The sequence below is a fragment of the Pleurodeles waltl genome, chromosome 2_2, assembly GCF_031143425.1.
Source record: "Pleurodeles waltl isolate 20211129_DDA chromosome 2_2, aPleWal1.hap1.20221129, whole genome shotgun sequence".
Lineage (NCBI taxonomy): Eukaryota > Metazoa > Chordata > Amphibia > Caudata > Salamandridae > Pleurodeles > Pleurodeles waltl.
This window is the reverse complement of record NC_090439.1, coordinates 1,028,815,175-1,028,833,782: the sequence shown is the minus strand read 5'-3', so window position 1 is coordinate 1,028,833,782 and position 18,608 is coordinate 1,028,815,175. Positions and strand designations below refer to the sequence as shown.

At 43.0% G+C, this 18,608-nt stretch overlaps 1 protein-coding gene across 1 annotated transcript in view; it reads right to left on the bottom strand.

Annotated features, from left to right (window-relative positions):
• Positions 1 to 18,608, bottom strand: part of TG (thyroglobulin) — a 673,226-nt gene that overhangs the window by 523,608 nt on the left and 131,010 nt on the right. The window contains exons 14-17 of the mRNA XM_069220782.1: positions 17,990 to 18,102; positions 14,379 to 14,490; positions 9,033 to 9,239; positions 5,428 to 5,637 (exon numbers count right to left, since the gene is read on the bottom strand). Coding sequence (XP_069076883.1) covers positions 5,428 to 5,637; positions 9,033 to 9,239; positions 14,379 to 14,490; positions 17,990 to 18,102 — 642 coding nt within the window. The remainder of the gene's footprint in view (positions 1 to 5,427; positions 5,638 to 9,032; positions 9,240 to 14,378; positions 14,491 to 17,989; positions 18,103 to 18,608) is intronic.

Below are 18,608 nucleotides of genomic sequence, written 5' to 3'. Positions count from 1 at the left end.
TTTTTAGCGTGAACCCCTTCCTTGCGTTAATGATATGCAAGGGAGGCGTTCCCGTCTAAAAAATGACTCCCAGGCCTTTACGTGGTATTTATACTCCCGGGCAAAAGAGACGCCCGGGAGTGGGCGTGGCTAAAAACGGCGCATTTGCGCCGCTTTTTAACGCCTGGGTCAGGCATGGCGTTAAGGGACAAGTGGGCTCAAAATGAGCCCAGAGTGCCCTCCCCTGCCCCCAGGGACCCCCCCTGCCACCCTTGGCCACCCCAGGAGGACACCCAAGGCTGGAGGGACCCACCCCAGGGACATTCAGGTAAGTTCAGGTAAGTATATATTTTTTTTTTTTTTAATAATTTTTTTTGGCATAGGGGGGCCTGATTTGTGCCCCCCTACATGCCACTATGCCCAATGACCATGCCCAGGGGACAGAAGTCCCCTGGGCATGGCCATTGGGCAAGGGGGCATGACTCCTATCTTTACAATGATAGGAGTCATGTTGATGGGGGATGGGCGTCGTTAAAAAATGGCGCAAGTCGGGTTAAGACGATTTTTTTGCCTCAACCTGACTTGCCCCATTTTAAGACGCCCTAACGTCATTTTTGCCCAACGCCGGCGCTGCCTGGTGTACGTGGTTTTTTTCCACGCACACCAGGCAGCGCCGGTCTGCTTGCGCCAGCTAACGCCATTCCATAAATACGGCGCCCGCATGGCGCTTCAGAATGGCGTTAGACGGCGCAAATATTTTTGACGCTAAACTGCGTTAGCGCAGTTTAGCGTCAAAAAGTATAAATATGGGCCCAAATGTGGTTTATCCTTTAGGGCAGAGGAGCATCGTCCCTCTGCCTAAAATGACCCCCAGAGATGAAAAACTAAAATGGTAATAAAGTTCATGTACTACCATTTTATTTTCCATCCTCCTGTCTTGAACCAAGTTTCAGGAAGGGGCGGGGCTGCTGCTGCCGAGTGGCAGCAGTGAGCTGTTGTAGGAAAGTACCATCTTGCCTGGCATGTTACCCCCATTTTTCACTGTATATATGTTGTTTTAGTTGTATGTGTCACTGGGACCCTGGTAACCCAGGGCCCCAGTGCTCATAAGTGTGCCTGAATGTGTTACCTGTGTAGTGACTAACTGTCTCACTGAGGCTCTGCTAATCAGAACCTCAGTGGTTATGCTCTCTCATTTCTTTCCAAATTGTCACTGACAGGCTAGTGACCATTTTTACCAATTTACATTGGCTTACTGGAACACCCTTATAATTCCCTAGTATATGGTACTGAGGTACCCAGGGTATTGGGGTTCCAGGAGATCCCTATGGGCTGCAGCATTTCTTTTGCCACCCATAGGGAGCTCTGACAATTCTTACACAGGCCTGCCACTGCAGCCTGAGTGAAATAACGTCCACGTTATTTCACAGCCATTTTACACTGCACTTAAGTAACTTATAAGTCACCTATATGTCTAACCTTTACCTGGTAAAGGTTAGGTGCAAAGTTACTTAGTGTGAGGGCACCCTGGCACTAGCCAAGGTGCCCCCACATTGTTCAGAGCCAATTCACTGAACTTTGTGAGTGCGGGGACACCATTACACGCGTGCACTACATATAGGTCACTACCTATATGTAGCTTCACCATGGTAACTCCGAATATGGCCATGTAACATGTCTATGATCATGGAATTGCCCCCTCTATGCCATCCTGGCATTGTTGGTACAATTCCATGATCCCAGTGGTCTGTAGCACAGACCCTGGTACTGCCAGACTGCCCTTCCTGGGGTTTCTCTGCAGCTGCTGCTGCTGCCAACCCCTCAGACAGGCAGCTGCCCTCCTCGGGTCCAGCCAGGCCTGGCCCAGGATGGCAGAACAAAGAACTTCCTCTGAGAGAGGGTGTGACACCCTCTCCCTTTGGAAAATGGTGTGAAGGCAGGGGAGGAGTAGCCTCCCCCAGCCTCTGGAAATGCTTTGTTGGGCACAGATGTGCCCAATTCTGCATAAGCCAGTCTACACCGGTTCAGGGACCCCTTAGCCCCTGCTCTGGCGCGAAACTGGACAAAGGAAAGGGGAGTGACCACTCCCCTGACCTGCACCTCCCCTGGGAGGTGTCCAGAGCTCCTCCAGTGTGCTCCAGACCTCTGCCATCTTGGAAACAGAGGTGCTGCTGGCACACTGGACTGCTCTGAGTGGCCAGTGCCACCAGGTGACGTCAGAGACTCCTTGTGATAGGCTCCTTCAGGTGTTAGTAGCCTTTCCTCTCTCCTAGGTAGCCAAACCCTCTTTTCTGGCTATTTAGGGTCTCTGTCTCTGGGGAAACTTCAGATAACGAATGCATGAGCTCAGCCGAGTTCCTCTGCATCTCCCTCTTCACCTTCTGATAAGGAATCGACCGCTGACCGCGCTGGAAGCCTGCAAACCTGCAACATAGTAGCAAAGACGACTACTGCAACTCTGTAACGCTGATCCTGCCGCCTTCTCGACTGTTTTCCTGCTTGTGCATGCTGTGGGGGTAGTCTGCCTCCTCTCTGCACCAGAAGCTCCGAAGAAATCTCCCGTGGGTCGACGGAATCTTCCCCCTGCAACCGCAGGCACCAAAAAGCTGCATTACCGGTCCCTTGGGTCTCCTCTCAGCACGACGAGCGAGGTCCCTCGAATCCAGCGACACCGTCCAAGTGACCCCCACAGTCCAGTGACTCTTCAGCCCAAGTTTGGTGGAGGTAAGTCCTTGCCTCACCTCGCTGGGCTGCATTGCTGGGAACCGCGACTTTGCAAGCTTCTCCGGCCCCTGTGCACTTCCGGCGGAAATCCTTCGTGCACAGCCAAGCCTGGGTCCACGGCACTCTAACCTGCATTGCACGACTTTCTAAGTTGGTCTCCGGCGACGTGGGACTCCTTTGTGCAACTTCGGCGAGCACCGTTTCACGCATCCTCGTAGTGCCTGTTTCTGGCACTTCTCCGGGTGCTACCTGCTTCAGTGAGGGCTCTTTGTCTTGCTCGACATCCCCTCTCTCTGCAGGTCCAATTTGCGACCTTCTGGTCCCTCCTGGGCCCCAGCAGCGTCCAAAAACGTCAAACGCACGATTTGCGTGTAGCAAGGCTTGTTGGCGTCCATCCGGCGGGAAAACACTTCTGCACGACTCTCCAAGGCGTGAGGGATCCATCCTCCAAAGGGGAAGTCTCTAGCCCTTGTCGTTCCTGCAGTATTCACAGTTCTTCAGCCTAGTAAGAGCTTCTTTGCACCAACCGCTGGCATTTCTTGGGCATCTGCCCATCTCCGAGCTGCTTGTGACTTTTGGACTTGGTCCCCTTGTTCCACAGGTACCCTCAGACAGGAATCCATCGTTGTTGCATTGCTGATTTGTGTTTTCCTTGCATTCTCCCTCTAACACGACTATTTTGTCCTTAGGGGAACTTTGGTGCACTTTGCACTCACTTTTCAGGGTCTTGGGGAGGGTTATTTTTCTAACTCTCACTATTTTCTAATAGTCCCAGCGACCCTCTACAAGGTCACATAGGTTTGGGGTCCATTCGTGGTTCGCATTCCACTTTTGGAGTATATGGTTTGTGTTGCCCCTATCCCTATGTTTCCCCATTGCATCCTATTGTAACTATACCTTGTTTGCACTGTTTTCTAAGACTATACTGCATATTTTTGCTATTGTGTATATATATCTTGTGTATATTTCCTATCCTCTCACTGAGGGTACACTCTAAGATACTTTGGCATATTGTCATAAAAATAAAGTACCTTTATTTTTAGTATAACTGTGTATTGTGTTTTCTTATGATATTGTGCATATGACACTAAGTGGTACTGTAGTAGCTTCACACGTCTCCTAGTTCAGCCTGAGCTGCTTTGCTAAGCTACCATTATCTATCAGCCTAAGCTGCTAGACACCCTATACACTAATAAGGGATAACTGGGCCTGGTGCAAGGTGCAAGTACCCCTTGGTACTCACTACAAGCCAGTCCAGCCTCCTACAGCTGTGAACTTAAGTTTAAAGTGCGCATGTCTTTTTGGCCGGCTGTCTTGCTAAGGCCAGCCAGACATGCGCAATTTAAACTTCTCTCACCCAGCCAGCTGAGGCAGAGAAAGCACAGGCCTCCATTGCTCTTCAATCCTGACGCTGCTTTCGTGCTGGTTACCAGCACGAAAGCAGCACCAGTATTACTTCAAGAAATTTGCTGTAGCCAGAGAGACCTGAGCAAGAAGGCATCGGACGTTGGACTTCGTGCAGCAAGCCAGGTAAGTGTTTTTTTCTTTTTATTTACACCACTCACCTTGCACACATGCACGAACACCACATTTGTCCCCCCTCCCACTCTACCTAAATGCCAGCCTCCGCTGCACATGCGTCATTTATCTGTCTTGAAGTTAAAAATCAATCCTGCTGGAACATACCAATATATACAGCATACACAATAAACTGCAGCAGAGTCACAATGTTGTTGACTGGTGCCATTAGATGTCCTTGGTGCAAAGTAAGGCAGTTTTGGTGCAAACCCCTTTTATGATCATCTTATGAAAGCAGACTTTAGGGGGGGGGAGGTTATTGCATGACAAGAATGAGCACGTGTTTGCTTGCTGCACTTAGTTGCAGTGGTGAAGTGTAGCATGGTTTTCGTGCTGTTTTGCTTTCGTTCAGTATTACTGTGTGCTGTACGGTGGTTGCTGTGTACCATTCTGATTTGTTGTGTTATATCCTTTTACCCAGCTCTTCCACTATTCAAGACACCAGTCAGTCCCAATCTGTGTCAGGGACCCGTTTTAAATCAGCATTCCCAGTGCTCTCTTTACGTGATAGGGCCCTAGAAATCAATCGGAGCCACTACTGTGTTTTTCAGATGTTGGTATTAGGTTGCACGTGCTCTGGCAGTGTTTGCAGGTGGATGACTACACAGACCAGAATCTGTGGTTTCTGTGGAGGACACAGGGCACTCTACGATTCTTATCCATAGCATACGAACATCTGGAGACCAGATGTCAAGTTCGGTCATACGAGGACACAAATGGTTCCCATATTCAATCTGTTTAACAAATATTGGCCCAGTGTGTGGTTGTAATTATCTCAGATTTTTTTTAAAAAAATTATCAATAGAAGACTTCAGCAGTTTTCAATTAATTAAATGCCGTAAAGAGGCGCTGGCCCAAGATTTGGGGTGACGTAAAGAGGATATTAGTTGATAGAAATAATATGTTGGACTTCTCCCCGCCTCTGTAGCATTTTTATATATGTTGATAAAAATGAATAATGAGTTATTAGACAAACTGTCTAGGCATGCAGGATTTAGAAGAGTCTGATTCACTGACTGACCAAAGGGCCGAATAAACATTGGCTATGCAAACGGGAGCTATATGGATTCATTGTATGTAAAGGAATTTTATTTGAATATTCTAAAAACTCTGCCCCATTGTTTCCAACCTTCTGGCGATACTTACTCTGGCATGCTTTTGGGTGTGGAGGTTGTGAAACCCACTGATGTGTCTCCAAGTCACACTGGTATGTCACATCAGCCAATGCATTCTCATACCCTTCATGGCAAAGGAGTTGGCACTGATGGATCTGCTGGCCACCTACTGATAACACTTCACAGAAAAGAGCGCCATGATCCTGATCCAAGGTGCCGAAGGGGGTCGCACACTGTGGACCTGCAAGGAATCACATCAAGGAATTATTAAACTATGTAGCAGCCTACATTGTCTCGCGTGACAAGCAAATAATGTGAACAGTAAACATCCTTGAAAGAAGCAGTTCAGGTGGCAATAAAGCAAATGGAAGTTCTCACAAGTTCACAAAGTACTGGGAATATGGTTGGCAGGCACAGTGTTCTGAAGGCGGCTCTGACTTTGTGCATTAGTCACTGGCGTGTTTTGTAATGTGATGTAATGTTTTAGGTTGTGTCTAGCCAAAATATGTCAAGAGAAATCAAATCAGAAAATATTCCACTAGACATATACATGTTCAGCTAAAAGCAAGCAAGTGTCATGCCATCCCACATTTTGTCAAGATGCTAGATCAGTAGTTCTTAACCTTTTGACTTTTGAAGACACCCCACTTAATCATTACTGGAACCAGGGGAAACCCACTGAATCAGGGCCAGACTGGTAAACCAAAGCAGTCCTGGCAATTTTGTCAGACCAGCCCCCACATAAACAGCAGTTGAGTGAAAGTGCGAAGCAGTGGCTGGGCCCGGGAGGCTGGAGACGAGAGTGAGTGGATTATGCTGGTTTGCTGCTTTTGTTACTGGGACCCGATACTGAGGCACTGTTGCAAAACTGGCCCTCAATAACAAAACATACCCCCCCTTCCAGCCTCCCAGGAAAATGCCTGATGCCCGGTATCGCCAGTCCAGCCCTGCAATTAATAAAGACTAGAATCTGAGGACTCCCACTGAGTCACTACTAGAAGCCAGGGACCCCGACCTAAGCATTTCATATGATCTGAACCACAAAACAAATACAGAAGCAGGCATTCATCAAACAAATACACACATGATGAAAAGGGTACTTACCTTGCAAGGAAATATATTTCAAAATCAAAATAGGTAATTTTAATAGGAAGGCTGGAACTTTTCTAAATTAAATTGAGGTCACTCATCATCCGTACTATATTCTGTTTGATGCACTTGTACTGTCCCAATGAATCAATCTGAGAATACTAACTTAATTTTTAGCCTATAATTCAAATTCATATTTAAAGAACATTTTAAATTTTTCAATTGTACATTTTGCTTTTTTATTGATATGCACGTTGTTAATTTGTTAATATTATTTCATTTTCTAAGTGGTCACAGACCCCTGAGTAGGATTCGTGGACCAGGACAAGAACCCCTGCCGTAGAAAAAAACACCCTGATCTATGAGTTCACATTGGCCATGAGCCAGAAAAAAATGCACCTATGTCTTGTGCACTGAACTACATATTTAAAAAAAACTGTTTCATGGGATAAGTTTCACTTTCTGACTGGGGTTAGCTTAATACTCAGGAAAACCAAACAATGACAACAGTGTTTGAAATGGAATTAATCTATTAAAAGAGTGACTGAGTCTTATCTTTGACTTCTTGTAAAAGCCCTTGGAATCAGAAGGTATTTTTTGTTTTGTGGTTTTCTAAAGTGCTATTAAGGCCCATAACGGTGTCCGTCAGTGTGTGTTGGCATAAATACCAGATGCAACTTTTTGAGCACATTTAATATCTTACGTACCCCAGGGTATGCCATGGGGTTTGAGCAGAAAAACATGGTACAAAAATTGGCCATGGATGTATCAATATCACAATATCACAGAATTTATCCTAACCAAGATGATCCATCTGAAGGAAGGTGATCGTTCTTCGTTTGCAGGCATTAGGAGGCAAAAAATATCAGAATCACTGTATAAGCGACCACCCTGATGGGGCTGCCATGTAAGCTGAGGTGCGGCAGAGAGTCGGAGAGAATCATCACTTGTACGGGTTTCGAGAAGGAGGTGACACAATAGTAGTAATGAAAGCGATAATAATGGCTGTGGAAACAGTTATAATAGCAATAGCAGGAGTAACACTCCTCATAGCAGTACTAGTTCTAGTAGTTGTAGTAGAAACAGGAAGAGCAGTGGAAGAAATCATAGCAGCAGTAACAGAAGTAACATCAGTAGCAATAGTAGCAGTAGTAGTACTAACAGTATAATAGTTCTAATAGTGAGTATACTAGTAGTAGTGTTTGTTGTAACGGGTGTTTCAGTGGAAGTAATTACAGTAGCAATAGCAGAAGTAATATCAGTATCAGTTGCTATAGTAGTACTCATAGATACAGTAGTAGTAGTAGTCATAGATGTAGTAGTGCTTACAGCAGTAAAAATAGCAACAGTTCTAGTAGTGGTTATAGTTGTAGTAGTAACAGGAGTAGCACTGAAAGTAATCAAAGTAACAACAGCAGACATAATATCAGTATGAGTAACAACTGTGTTTGTAGTAGCATCACTGCTAGCAGTAGTAATGTGCAACACACGAAATCAGGGCTTTGGTCCTGAAATCCTTTGAAAAATCATATAACGTTTAACCTTGATTTAACGACACGCGTGTAGATGAAACACAGGCCCAGTTTAATAAGATTTTGCATCAGGGTTGCAACACTGTTTGGCACAGCCCCACGTGAGCTGTATTTTGGGATTTACAAGGCCACTCCGAGCCTGATGTTCGTGGCTTTGTGTGCCTCTGTTAAAAAAAAAATGCAAGTGTCTTGCTTTACCTTGCATCAGGTAGGAATTACATGGATGCAGCATGAGTGCTCCGTGCATCCATCCATGTGTTCTGACACAAACCCTTATTTTCAAAAGGTTGTAAACATGGGGTTGCACCAAAATAGTGCTCCTACCTGAGGCTGGAACAACAAGGAGAAATATCTTGTTTTCATGTGTGAGGCATTCCACAGCACACATACAAAGTGCAATGAGCCATTAAAGGAGAGTTTTGTGCAGTTTCTCCTTCCTGCACAAAAGCTATCCTAACCACAATTCAGACACGCTTGTGACATGACGCAAGGGTGTCTCCATTGGCGCTAGGCAGCCCCAGGCGCACCAGCGACAGGAGAGCACAACGGCCCATCTCTTTGTAGATATGGCACAGTCCTGCTCTCTCCCTCTCACGCAACCAGCACAGCAACGTTCTTGCAGCGCTGCATGAAAGTTTACTCAATCCAAGCCTTAGTTTGTGTTTTATTGTTATTACTTTTTACAGAACTAATGGTACTTTGATATCTTTATAGCACTTTCAAAATTACTCTTTTAGAGTGACAGTAATTTTTATGATTGCTCTGAATCATAAAGTGCGGTGATTAATGTGATTTTTAGGATCTGTATTTTTCTGACCAGCATTTTTCTTAATTAAACAATGATTGGAATTTTGTGCATTTTCATGTTGGTTTTATTTCAGACTGCAATAAAAGATGTAGTTGGCTTTATTAAGAATCTGTACCTCTAAACACAGAGCAGCCATACTGTGTTTTGAATGAACAGTGGCGTTGCTGTTCCATGTTTACAACTCATACTTCCGTAACCATTACTCACGGTCGCAGGCGGGTTTCCTCCCTCCAGTGATGCTGACTCTTGTCCCAGGGGCCTCCGCTCCATCCTTAAAGACACAGAAGCAGCTTTCCTGCCCCTGCTCACATTGCACTGGTGTGAAGCGGTTGTCCTCCCTGCAGACAGGTATGTATCCGAGCCCCACTTCCTGTACCCTTGCACCCGTCTGAGATGAAGTACAGAATCCAGGGCCTATAAAGGCAAAAGAGCACACAGACGAAATAGATTTAAATATATTTCCATTCTTTATAGCTCACTGACTTGTTCTATAAACCACGAAACACTATGAATTACTTTATAGTGCATCAAACAGTGTCAACGTGGTATTCCAAATGGCTGAAGATCACTTAGGGTCTGATTGAGATTATGGCAGATGGGTTACTTCATCCTAAACGTGATGGATACCCGCCCGCCTTATTAATCATACCTTATATCCAACGGCACTTGTAATAAGGCAAATCATCCTGTTTGTGACGGAGTAACCTACCCAATGAACTTTGAATCAAGCCCTTATACACAGCACAGTCATCCTCTCTCCAATTTCCTCTGTTCAAAAATATATTTGACATCACATTGCAGATAAAACATTAGGAGCATAGTGGCAAGAAGAGAAAAATATACAACTCAGGAGGTATACAAGAAGAAGGGGAAATCAGTCTAAACTATGAGGCAAAACAAAGGGAGCCAGAAAGCATAACGAGAAGAACAAGAAAAGTGAGGACAGTCCGTGCCAGACTTTGGATACAAAGAGGACAATGGATTTCGCATGGACAGAGAAAGTTAGGCAGCAAAGAAAGATAAGGCTCGGAGAGTCTAGAAGCGGGGGACAGCCCGAAGAGAAGACGAATGGCAGAATTAAAGACTGATTTTAGCAGGGTACACCCTTAGGCAGGAAGAGCAATGAGCAGACTGGAACAGTAGTGAGCACAGGATATAATGAGTGAGAATAAGAATTGTGGGAGAGAGGAATGACAGCAGCGGCCAGTTCTTACAAGTATTGTACATGTGACAGCAACAGACGCAAGAAACAGTGGAAAGCTGGAAGGAGCGACTAAATCAAAGATAATGCCCAGGTAATGGCCAGACCATACAGAGCACGATGGAAGATAGAGGGGAGAAGAGGAAAAGAATGAGGAAATCTGAGGAAATGAAAAGTATTTAAGTTTTTGAGGGGTTGAGAGGTAGTTCATGCGAAGGCATTTGTTAGAACACAAGCAGCACACCTTGGACAGCAGGACCACTGCATCAAAGGCAGGGGCCCAGAAATACTAGTCTAAATGCCATTGCAGACTGAGATTGGTCGTGTGCACATAAGTCTTAGTCCCATCCCAAAAGTGACAGTCCACTTCAGCTAGACCACAGTTCTCGTGAAAGGGAACAGAAGACACTCCTGATGCATTTTGGCCTTATTGGACCTAATGGTGGAGTGTCACTTGAGCACTAAGGCACAGTGAGCTACTGAACCCAGGCGTGCTAAATTTCCCTTCGGAGGGAACAAGGCCTAGCAGTTCACTTCAACTGTTCCATGTTGGGCAGGACTAAGGTTGATTTGCATTTGGTGGGTTCCTGCTTGGAATGGCACAGGCAGGTTAAAAAAGAATGGAATCAAGTGCTATCAGAGTGGTTCAGATTGATTCAAGATTTTCCGTCCATCACATTTACATCCAAACTAGAGAATTTATAAATATATTAAACTAACAACCTTAAAAAAGTGAATAACCGAAATTCGAGAAAAACTATAAAATGCTCTTATCAATTTTCAAGTAAATTTGAAAGGTGAGTCAATAGGGGTCCATTAAAGACTATGAGGCTTTAATCAGACAAAACATTTAGTAATGGGTCTTTAAACTGGGATCAAGCGAAGGCTGAGCTATGGTTTGAGTGTGAAAAATCATGCTGGACGCACATGTTTGCACCTACCTAAGCCCTTAATGTTTAGGCATGTGTACATGAAAGGTGAATTATCTCAGTTTGGCTGGTTCCCATTGGGCTTGAACAAGATTCTCAGGGCCTTGCCATTTTCAGAGTTTGAGTACATTCATTTTTATAGGTTTTGGGTAATCAGCTTCCTCAGTTTTCTCTGATACCTTTGAGATTCTAAGATCATACCACCAGATATATTATTAAGATCTATGATGCCATTCTTCATGGGAAGTATGATTCCACTGTGGGTGGTATGATTTCTGTTGTTTGCACTATGACTTTGTTTTGAGTTTTCTATATGTGATACTTTGACAGTCAGTCAGGGATATACCCCTACAAAGATATTTCATTTTTGTATTATTGTGTATTTTTACATATGATCCTTTGTATATCAATTTTGAAGGTGGGTAAAAACATAGCAAAGTGTTTGACAGCTTTTTGCTATGTCTTAAGGGGATTTACTATATGTTACAATGGCTTTGGTGAAGAATTGCAATATATAAGTTAGGGCAGGCAGTCCTTGAATAGTGAGAATATTGTACCTGCTTAGATGTGCACAGGCAATTTTCGATACTCCACTATGCACTCACCATATTGTGTGTAGAACCACTTTCTTAGCATTCACAAGCCAACGCCTGCCACGCTTAACCTGAAAACAACCTCCAAACCCCTTCACAAGCTGTAGGAGTGACGGGGTGGGGAACTCGGACAAGCAGCAATGGCATATGCCATGTAGACAAAGCATCACAAGAGCAAAGGTAAGAGTGAGTGCACTTTGTGCTCCCAGCTAGCTGTAGTAGATCTGTGTGTAACTGGCTTACAACTTAATTTGTTTCAGTTATTTAGTTTCACACTGTGAGCTTAAAAGGAAGGAAAATGTGAGTAAATGCCATGCCTCTGAGCAGCAAGGGTGTAGCTTGGTCAGTCAGACTGGCATATAATGTTTACATATATTATACAACAAGCAGGGTGCATGAGAGGGGCAGTGGAAAGGGAGACGAATGCGGATTAGTAGGAGCACTAGTAGAGAAAACACAATATTTTGTAAAATAACCAATATTTTTGAGGACCTTCAAGGTAGAGAGTGAGAAAGTAAGTATGTGTTTTTGTCTGTGTGTGTGTAAAAATTCCTGGAGAAATCCGACTGGCATGTCACAACACCTGACTGAGTCCACCTGTACCCAACTATTTATCTGAAAACAGATTTATCAGAGGGGTTTAAACACCCCAAACTCCCCCCCCCACTCTGAAGCTATGCCCCTGCTGAGCAACTCTCCGATGTCTTGCTTGATTTGACCATCATTGTAGTCATGTAGGATGATGAAGCACAGCCATCCTTGTGATGCCCTCTGGTGCGATGAGGTCCTATTGTTCATAATACCTCCAGATCATCAGAGTGGAAACAATTCACAGTGTGCATAAAGAGCTATCCGCAAATTTATACACTAATCTATATAGTCAGTACTGAGAAGAGTGGGCCATGTGAGCTTAGTGGAAGAGATGATCGAGATTTCACTTACAAATTATCCGCCAACCCTGGATAAAGAGCAGTGGTTCACCTTCAATACTTGAGAGGTCAAAACTAGGGGTGGGCGAAGCTCATGGAGTTTCACTCTTGAAATTCTGCGGGGTTACAGAAAAACTCTGCGAAATTCAATGGAGTTCCACAAGCGAGCAGAATTTCGGCACATCGCACTGATTTGTAGCGCTGGGAGCTTCTTCTGTGTGAATGGCACCACGTGGCGCAACAGAGGACGATGCTTATTTCTGCCACTCAAGTTGCACTCAAGCGGCGGCTTTCTCAATGCAAAGTTGCAATGTGCAGCGACCACCCAAATTGAGAGATGTCACTGTTAGGCTTTCTAGATCCCGAAAATTGTGGTATGGGTGAAAATTCTCACTCACACTCACACTCGCCGACCTAAAGTTGGTGATCCACGACTAAAACTCTGCCATGAGGAGTTTGGAACTCCACGCTCCAAAAGGAATGCAAAGTGGGCAAAACTCTGCCGACGGAGTGGAATTTTTCACCCGCCCTAGTCAAGAAGTGTATCTTGCAAGCTGGTTTGCCCGTGTGATTTGTCTGCTTCTTTGCACTTTGAATTGTGATATACAATGATAACTTCAGCCTACATTGCAGCTGACCCATATTGTAAAGATAGCCTGGTATTCAAATTGTTTAATATTAAGTAAAGAGAAAATGAATGTTGTGTGGCTTTAGTCATCTTAGGTGTCTGTGGTGTCTGGTTTATGGTAGTCAGTGAAAGTGCAGCTCTAAATTCATTATCCTTTCAGGACCTTGAGGTAGAAAAAAGTAATACCGTGGAAAGTTGAACTCATCTTACATTGAGTGTTATATGTGGGCCGCTTCCATCGCTGTCACACATAGTTGTACTATTTTGTAAATGTACAATGCAGGAAAAGGGTGGAGGAAAAAAAGTAGAGGGCAGGGCTGATTCATGCACAAAGTGTAAAGGGACTGACCTATTTAGCCCTCTTTTCTCCTGCATGTCATGGCTCCCTAGGACTAGACAATTTAACCTTCTGTGACAGCTTCCCGTAGGGAGAATCCCTCTGAAGAGCACAAGCATCGCTGGGGAGAAACTGATGAAGATATTGATCCAGGACCACGGGTCCAAGTGGGATACCTATTGATGCTGAACCCAAACCTCTTTCAGCGACCAGGGAGAACCCTTAGTGAGACAGACTTATGCTTAGCGAGAAAAATTACACTACTTCAGGGAGGTCGTTATAAAATAGATAATGTAAAAAATCAGAGTAGTCACAGAGGAAAATGTATCAAACCAGGAGAACTCATACTCATAAAAATAATACCAACATTAATCAGTTGAAGAAGAGACACGAAAAAACATTTATTGAAAGTAATTTTTACTAATCTAAAGTAAAAGCTATCACCTTACAAACTAGAAGGGCGAACTGCACAGACAAAACCGCACTAGCAGTGGTTGAAAGCTTTGCCTTGTTTGGTCGAAGTTATATTATTAAACACAGTAGGCGTCTTTCACAGTGACTGCCTCCCTCTTCCATCTCCCCTGCTGGTGTACTTACCTCTGGGATGCTCATGTGTTCTCACCTCTTCTCAATATCCTCCAGCTTTAAGCCTAAACCCCCCTCTCCGCGTCCACCACACAAAAAATAAACACAATCCCCGCAGCTAACCCTCCTTGTGGATAATATTTCAAAGACTCGCCATGACCAGGTCAATCGATTATCAACCTAACCCTGATAAGGCATTACCTGCCCCCTGTGTAGTACACAGTGTAGCAGAGAAGTTGTGTCTGCTCATGTGACCTACATGCTACACATTAGGAACAGCAATGACCTCTTGTATATGGTACACAGAGCTATGCAAACACAAACAAAAATCCTATATAGAGCTTGACTTACATGCAACACTGGTGTTTGAATGGCTGTCCAGCTGCTGGATTATTTTTCCTGTTATAGGATTTACACACCAGGTGCCTGCACCAGAGTTTTGCTGCAGAGCATATTCACCAGTCTGAAACAAGAAAAGCAGAAAGAGCTGAAGATATGCCATTGATCAAAATGGCAAAGGACATCTAAATAGTAAATCCAGGTAACATTAACAAAAGGGCTTGTGGTACATATAAGAAGAGAAATAATGAAAACAGAGAATTAAAGTAGGCAGGGCTAAAATAAAAATAAGAAAATTGTCATAAATTACGTTTTCGGAAATTCAAATAAATTGGCACCTTAAATCATTATATTATTCATACTCTTTTGAAACATCCTGCATATTTAAATTAGGGCTGAACGTGTCATGTCTTGCCTTCTTTAAAAAATCGCCACATTAGTTTTTTTCAATGAAGATTAGTCAAGTAGTCCTTAGTGATGTTAGGATTTCTGTCCTCGTTCTGTCTCCCTTTTTGTTAGGGTGGAGGTGAAAAAGTATTCATTTACATATTGGGGAACATGGTCCTCCCCCATATATATGTGGCCTTCCCCCTCAATTTACTTAGCTCCATTATTATAATAAGGCATAAGTTTTTCAAAACTTTACTCCCATATTTCAGCTACATAAAGAAGTTTTAAAAGGCCCTTTGATTCTTTGAGCCTAGAAGTAAAACTATCAGTAGAGAAGAGTGCTTACCCCCTAAATGTCTGTTGAGTACTACAAAGTAGCATCATGTACGAACTAGTGATCACTACTTCTAAACTGAAAAGATCTAAGGAAACTTCTAGCTGGTAAAATGGTGACATTAAAATGATGTGATCAACAAAACTGCATACAAAATTAGTAAGAGAAAATCCTCCACTTCTGTCTCAAACTCAAAACTGCCAGGATGTTTTGCAAAAAAATAAAAAATCCTTCTTCCTGAAACAGAGATTTATATGAATATCAAATCACTTGTGAACACATCTCCCAATCTTTGAGAATCATTACATAAGGCCCACTGTAAGCCCATTTATGGAATCAAAATTCAGTGAACTTGCTTCCCACTTTTCAAACAAAATAATCACATTTAGTGAAGACATAGCCATACACACACTCCCATCTGCAACACAGAGTATACATTTCCCCAAGAAAATCCTTCTACTACCTGGAGTACATTTACACCCACTACTGCTGAAGAGTTTGAGAAGGTCATTGGGAACACTGAACAAAGTTCTTTTTAGAATCCATCCATGTTAGCTAAAAAACGCTAAAGTGCACTCTACTCTACATGCTTGAAATCCATCAACTTCTCCTTAAAACAGGACGTTCTCCTGGATTCCATTAAGGTGGTCTCTGCTTATACTTTTCTCAATACACCAAATGCAGAGATAGAAGATTTCACACATATAGCACCACCACTGGCCTACACTTCATCTCCAAGATCCTGGAAGGATGTGTCATCAACTAACTAGATGACTACATTCATCACTTGACCAATTTCCAATCTGGTTTCTGATCTCACAGCGCTGAAACTATTACCTTCAAAATGATTGGCAATCTTCCATGGTTTTTTGATGAAGGAAAAACTCTGCTCCCTAGTCCCTTTTGACTCATCACACGTCTCTAGATACCATTGACCACAAAACCTTAGACAGAGAGGATGCTGAAGGAACTTGTCCAAACTTTCAGGCAGATTGCAATGCTTCAAAATAGGCATTTCCTTCTTGGGTCCCATTAGAGTATCCTTTTTCGAATCCCTCGAGGCATTTTCCTTAGCCCTTTATTTTTCAATTGATATGTGAAGCCTTTTGGAGATAACTTAACAACCAGAATACCTCTTGTCTACAATATGCAGATAATACCTAACTATACATTAAGGCTGAACGCTAAATAGCCTTAAAAACCTAACCTCCTTCCTAAAGGACGTTTAGAACTGGATAGTTAATATGAAGCTAAGGTTGTATCCCTAGAACACACAATTTTCATGATTTCTCTCAAAAAAGGTTAGGTCCTGACACTTGACTGGCCAAATTATCTTATGAATGTGGGCTTTACACCTAACAGGATCATCTCAGAAAAATGTCTTAGCTTGAAACTTGACAAACCACTCCATCTTGAGCTCAACGTCAAAGAAATGATCATAACATCAAGATTACAGTAGCAACCTCTCCAAAGTTTCAAGTCATTCCTTCCAAAAGGACACCTGATGATGGCCACCTAGGCCCTACTCGTGTCACGTAGACTGTGGTAATGCTATACTGAATGGCCTTCCTGAACGTCAGCTGCCTTCATTAAAATTGGTCCTCGATATGGTAGCTCATCTGGTTTCAAAGACAAAAAAAATAGCACCTTACACTTGTCCTTTCCTCACTAGGTTGGCATCCTCAGAACATTGCTCAGCATATGCTGAACGCATTACCTACGAGGTGATTCATATGAACAAGCTTGAATAACTGCCAAAATAACTGCAGACCTCCCGCAGAAAAAGAATATTAGGAAACCAAATTCTGCTCAAGCTAGACACTCCTACATTTTGAAAAAACCTCTCCACTAAAGCAACATTTATTTGAACATTCATCAAAGAGGTGGAAAGTACTCATAGCACACATCAGACTGGCCCTCTCAATCCCTGGCTTCAAAAAGGATCTCTAACAACATTTTCCTGAAGACCCCATGAGCTACATGCATTACCTATATTTCCATATCCAAAAGCGCATTCTGATTGGCTATCCTATCCTGCAAATCCTATTGATAATCTAAATTGCTTCCTCTCCACCAGTACTTTGTTTTATTTTTGCAAAGTTCTTAGTTACCCTGTGCCCAGAGTATTGAGGCACTATCTCAAAAAATAAAATTAGATAAATAAAATAGTTTTCAAATGTTTACAATTTGAATATCATTTGCTGATTTGCTCAATATCCATAGAATACTGTCTGAATTGTACAGAATCTTTTTTATGCCTTTTCTCAACAAGGGTCTGCCAGGAAGGCTCAAAGTTTCATTATCCACTCAGTTGGCTGAAGAGTCATTCTGGTACAGCTAAACCTTTGCTTCTGCGAAGTCCTGCATAAGTGAATCTATCTCTCAAATAAGTATGTCCTAAAGTGACCAAGGTGAAAGGTCTTTACTTGTATGTAGACAGTCAAACAAAATACTTGTACCTCTGAGACGATTATAACGATTATACCCTGTATAAAAAAACTAATAAAATAAAAAGTATTTTTTGAAGGTCCTCTAACCGGTTTCATCTTACTTGCTTTATCACAGTTATAATAGAAAGCAAGACGGGTTATTTGGTTAAAGTCGAAGGACTTCTGGCCCTCTAACCAATTATATCAACTTTCGTAATCAAGAATCAAGAAATTCTTATGTATTTCCATGGTAACTAAACCTCCTTCCATGAGTATGGAACATGTAAAAGTTGCATCAATCTCCTTGGTATTCTAATTATTATTATTATTATTATTAGAGATCTGTAGAGCGCATGGCTACCCAGAGGCCTCTCATCGCTGACGCAGGACCATTAAACAGACAAAACTGACAGACTATGAGGAAAATATGGCAACAAGAGAGTGAGAAGTGGTTGCAAATATTGATTCACCTCAAGGCACGCAGGGGTGAAAGGGGCAACCGGGGTGTCCGAGAGTTTGGATTCACTGTGTTTCCAGCCGGAAATGAGGGCATTGGCACGAGACAGCTGGCACGGGGTTTTACCTTTAAGAATAAATAATCATGTTAATGTTATGGCAATATAAATGCGCTTCAAAGAATGTTTAAAGTTTATTGTTGTTTTCACTAAGGAAGAAGTATTCCCAGTGAGCTTTCAAGCCCACTATGTAACACTGTCATAAACAAGTGTATATGAAGAATTGGCTACAGTGGTGCAAGTTTTTTGCTCTGAATAATGTTGTTATGTGTAACTGATTTACTAGCATGTTGCTAGTGATTATGTTATGTACCTGAAATATATCAGCCATTGATCATAACATTTGCTTCGTTGGCAAGGCACATCACAGATTATTTTATAATAAAAAAAGGTTCTGAGAACAAACATACAATCACCCAGAAAGTGGATCTCACCAGCTGGTTGTTCCAATGCTCATCTTAACTCATTTTGTTTACACAAGAAAGTGGCAGCCTTTCTCAAGCATTAGGTTTACCCATCACCTTACGCATACTGGAGAGTCGCGCTGCACCATCAATTGCACAGCGTAGAGGGC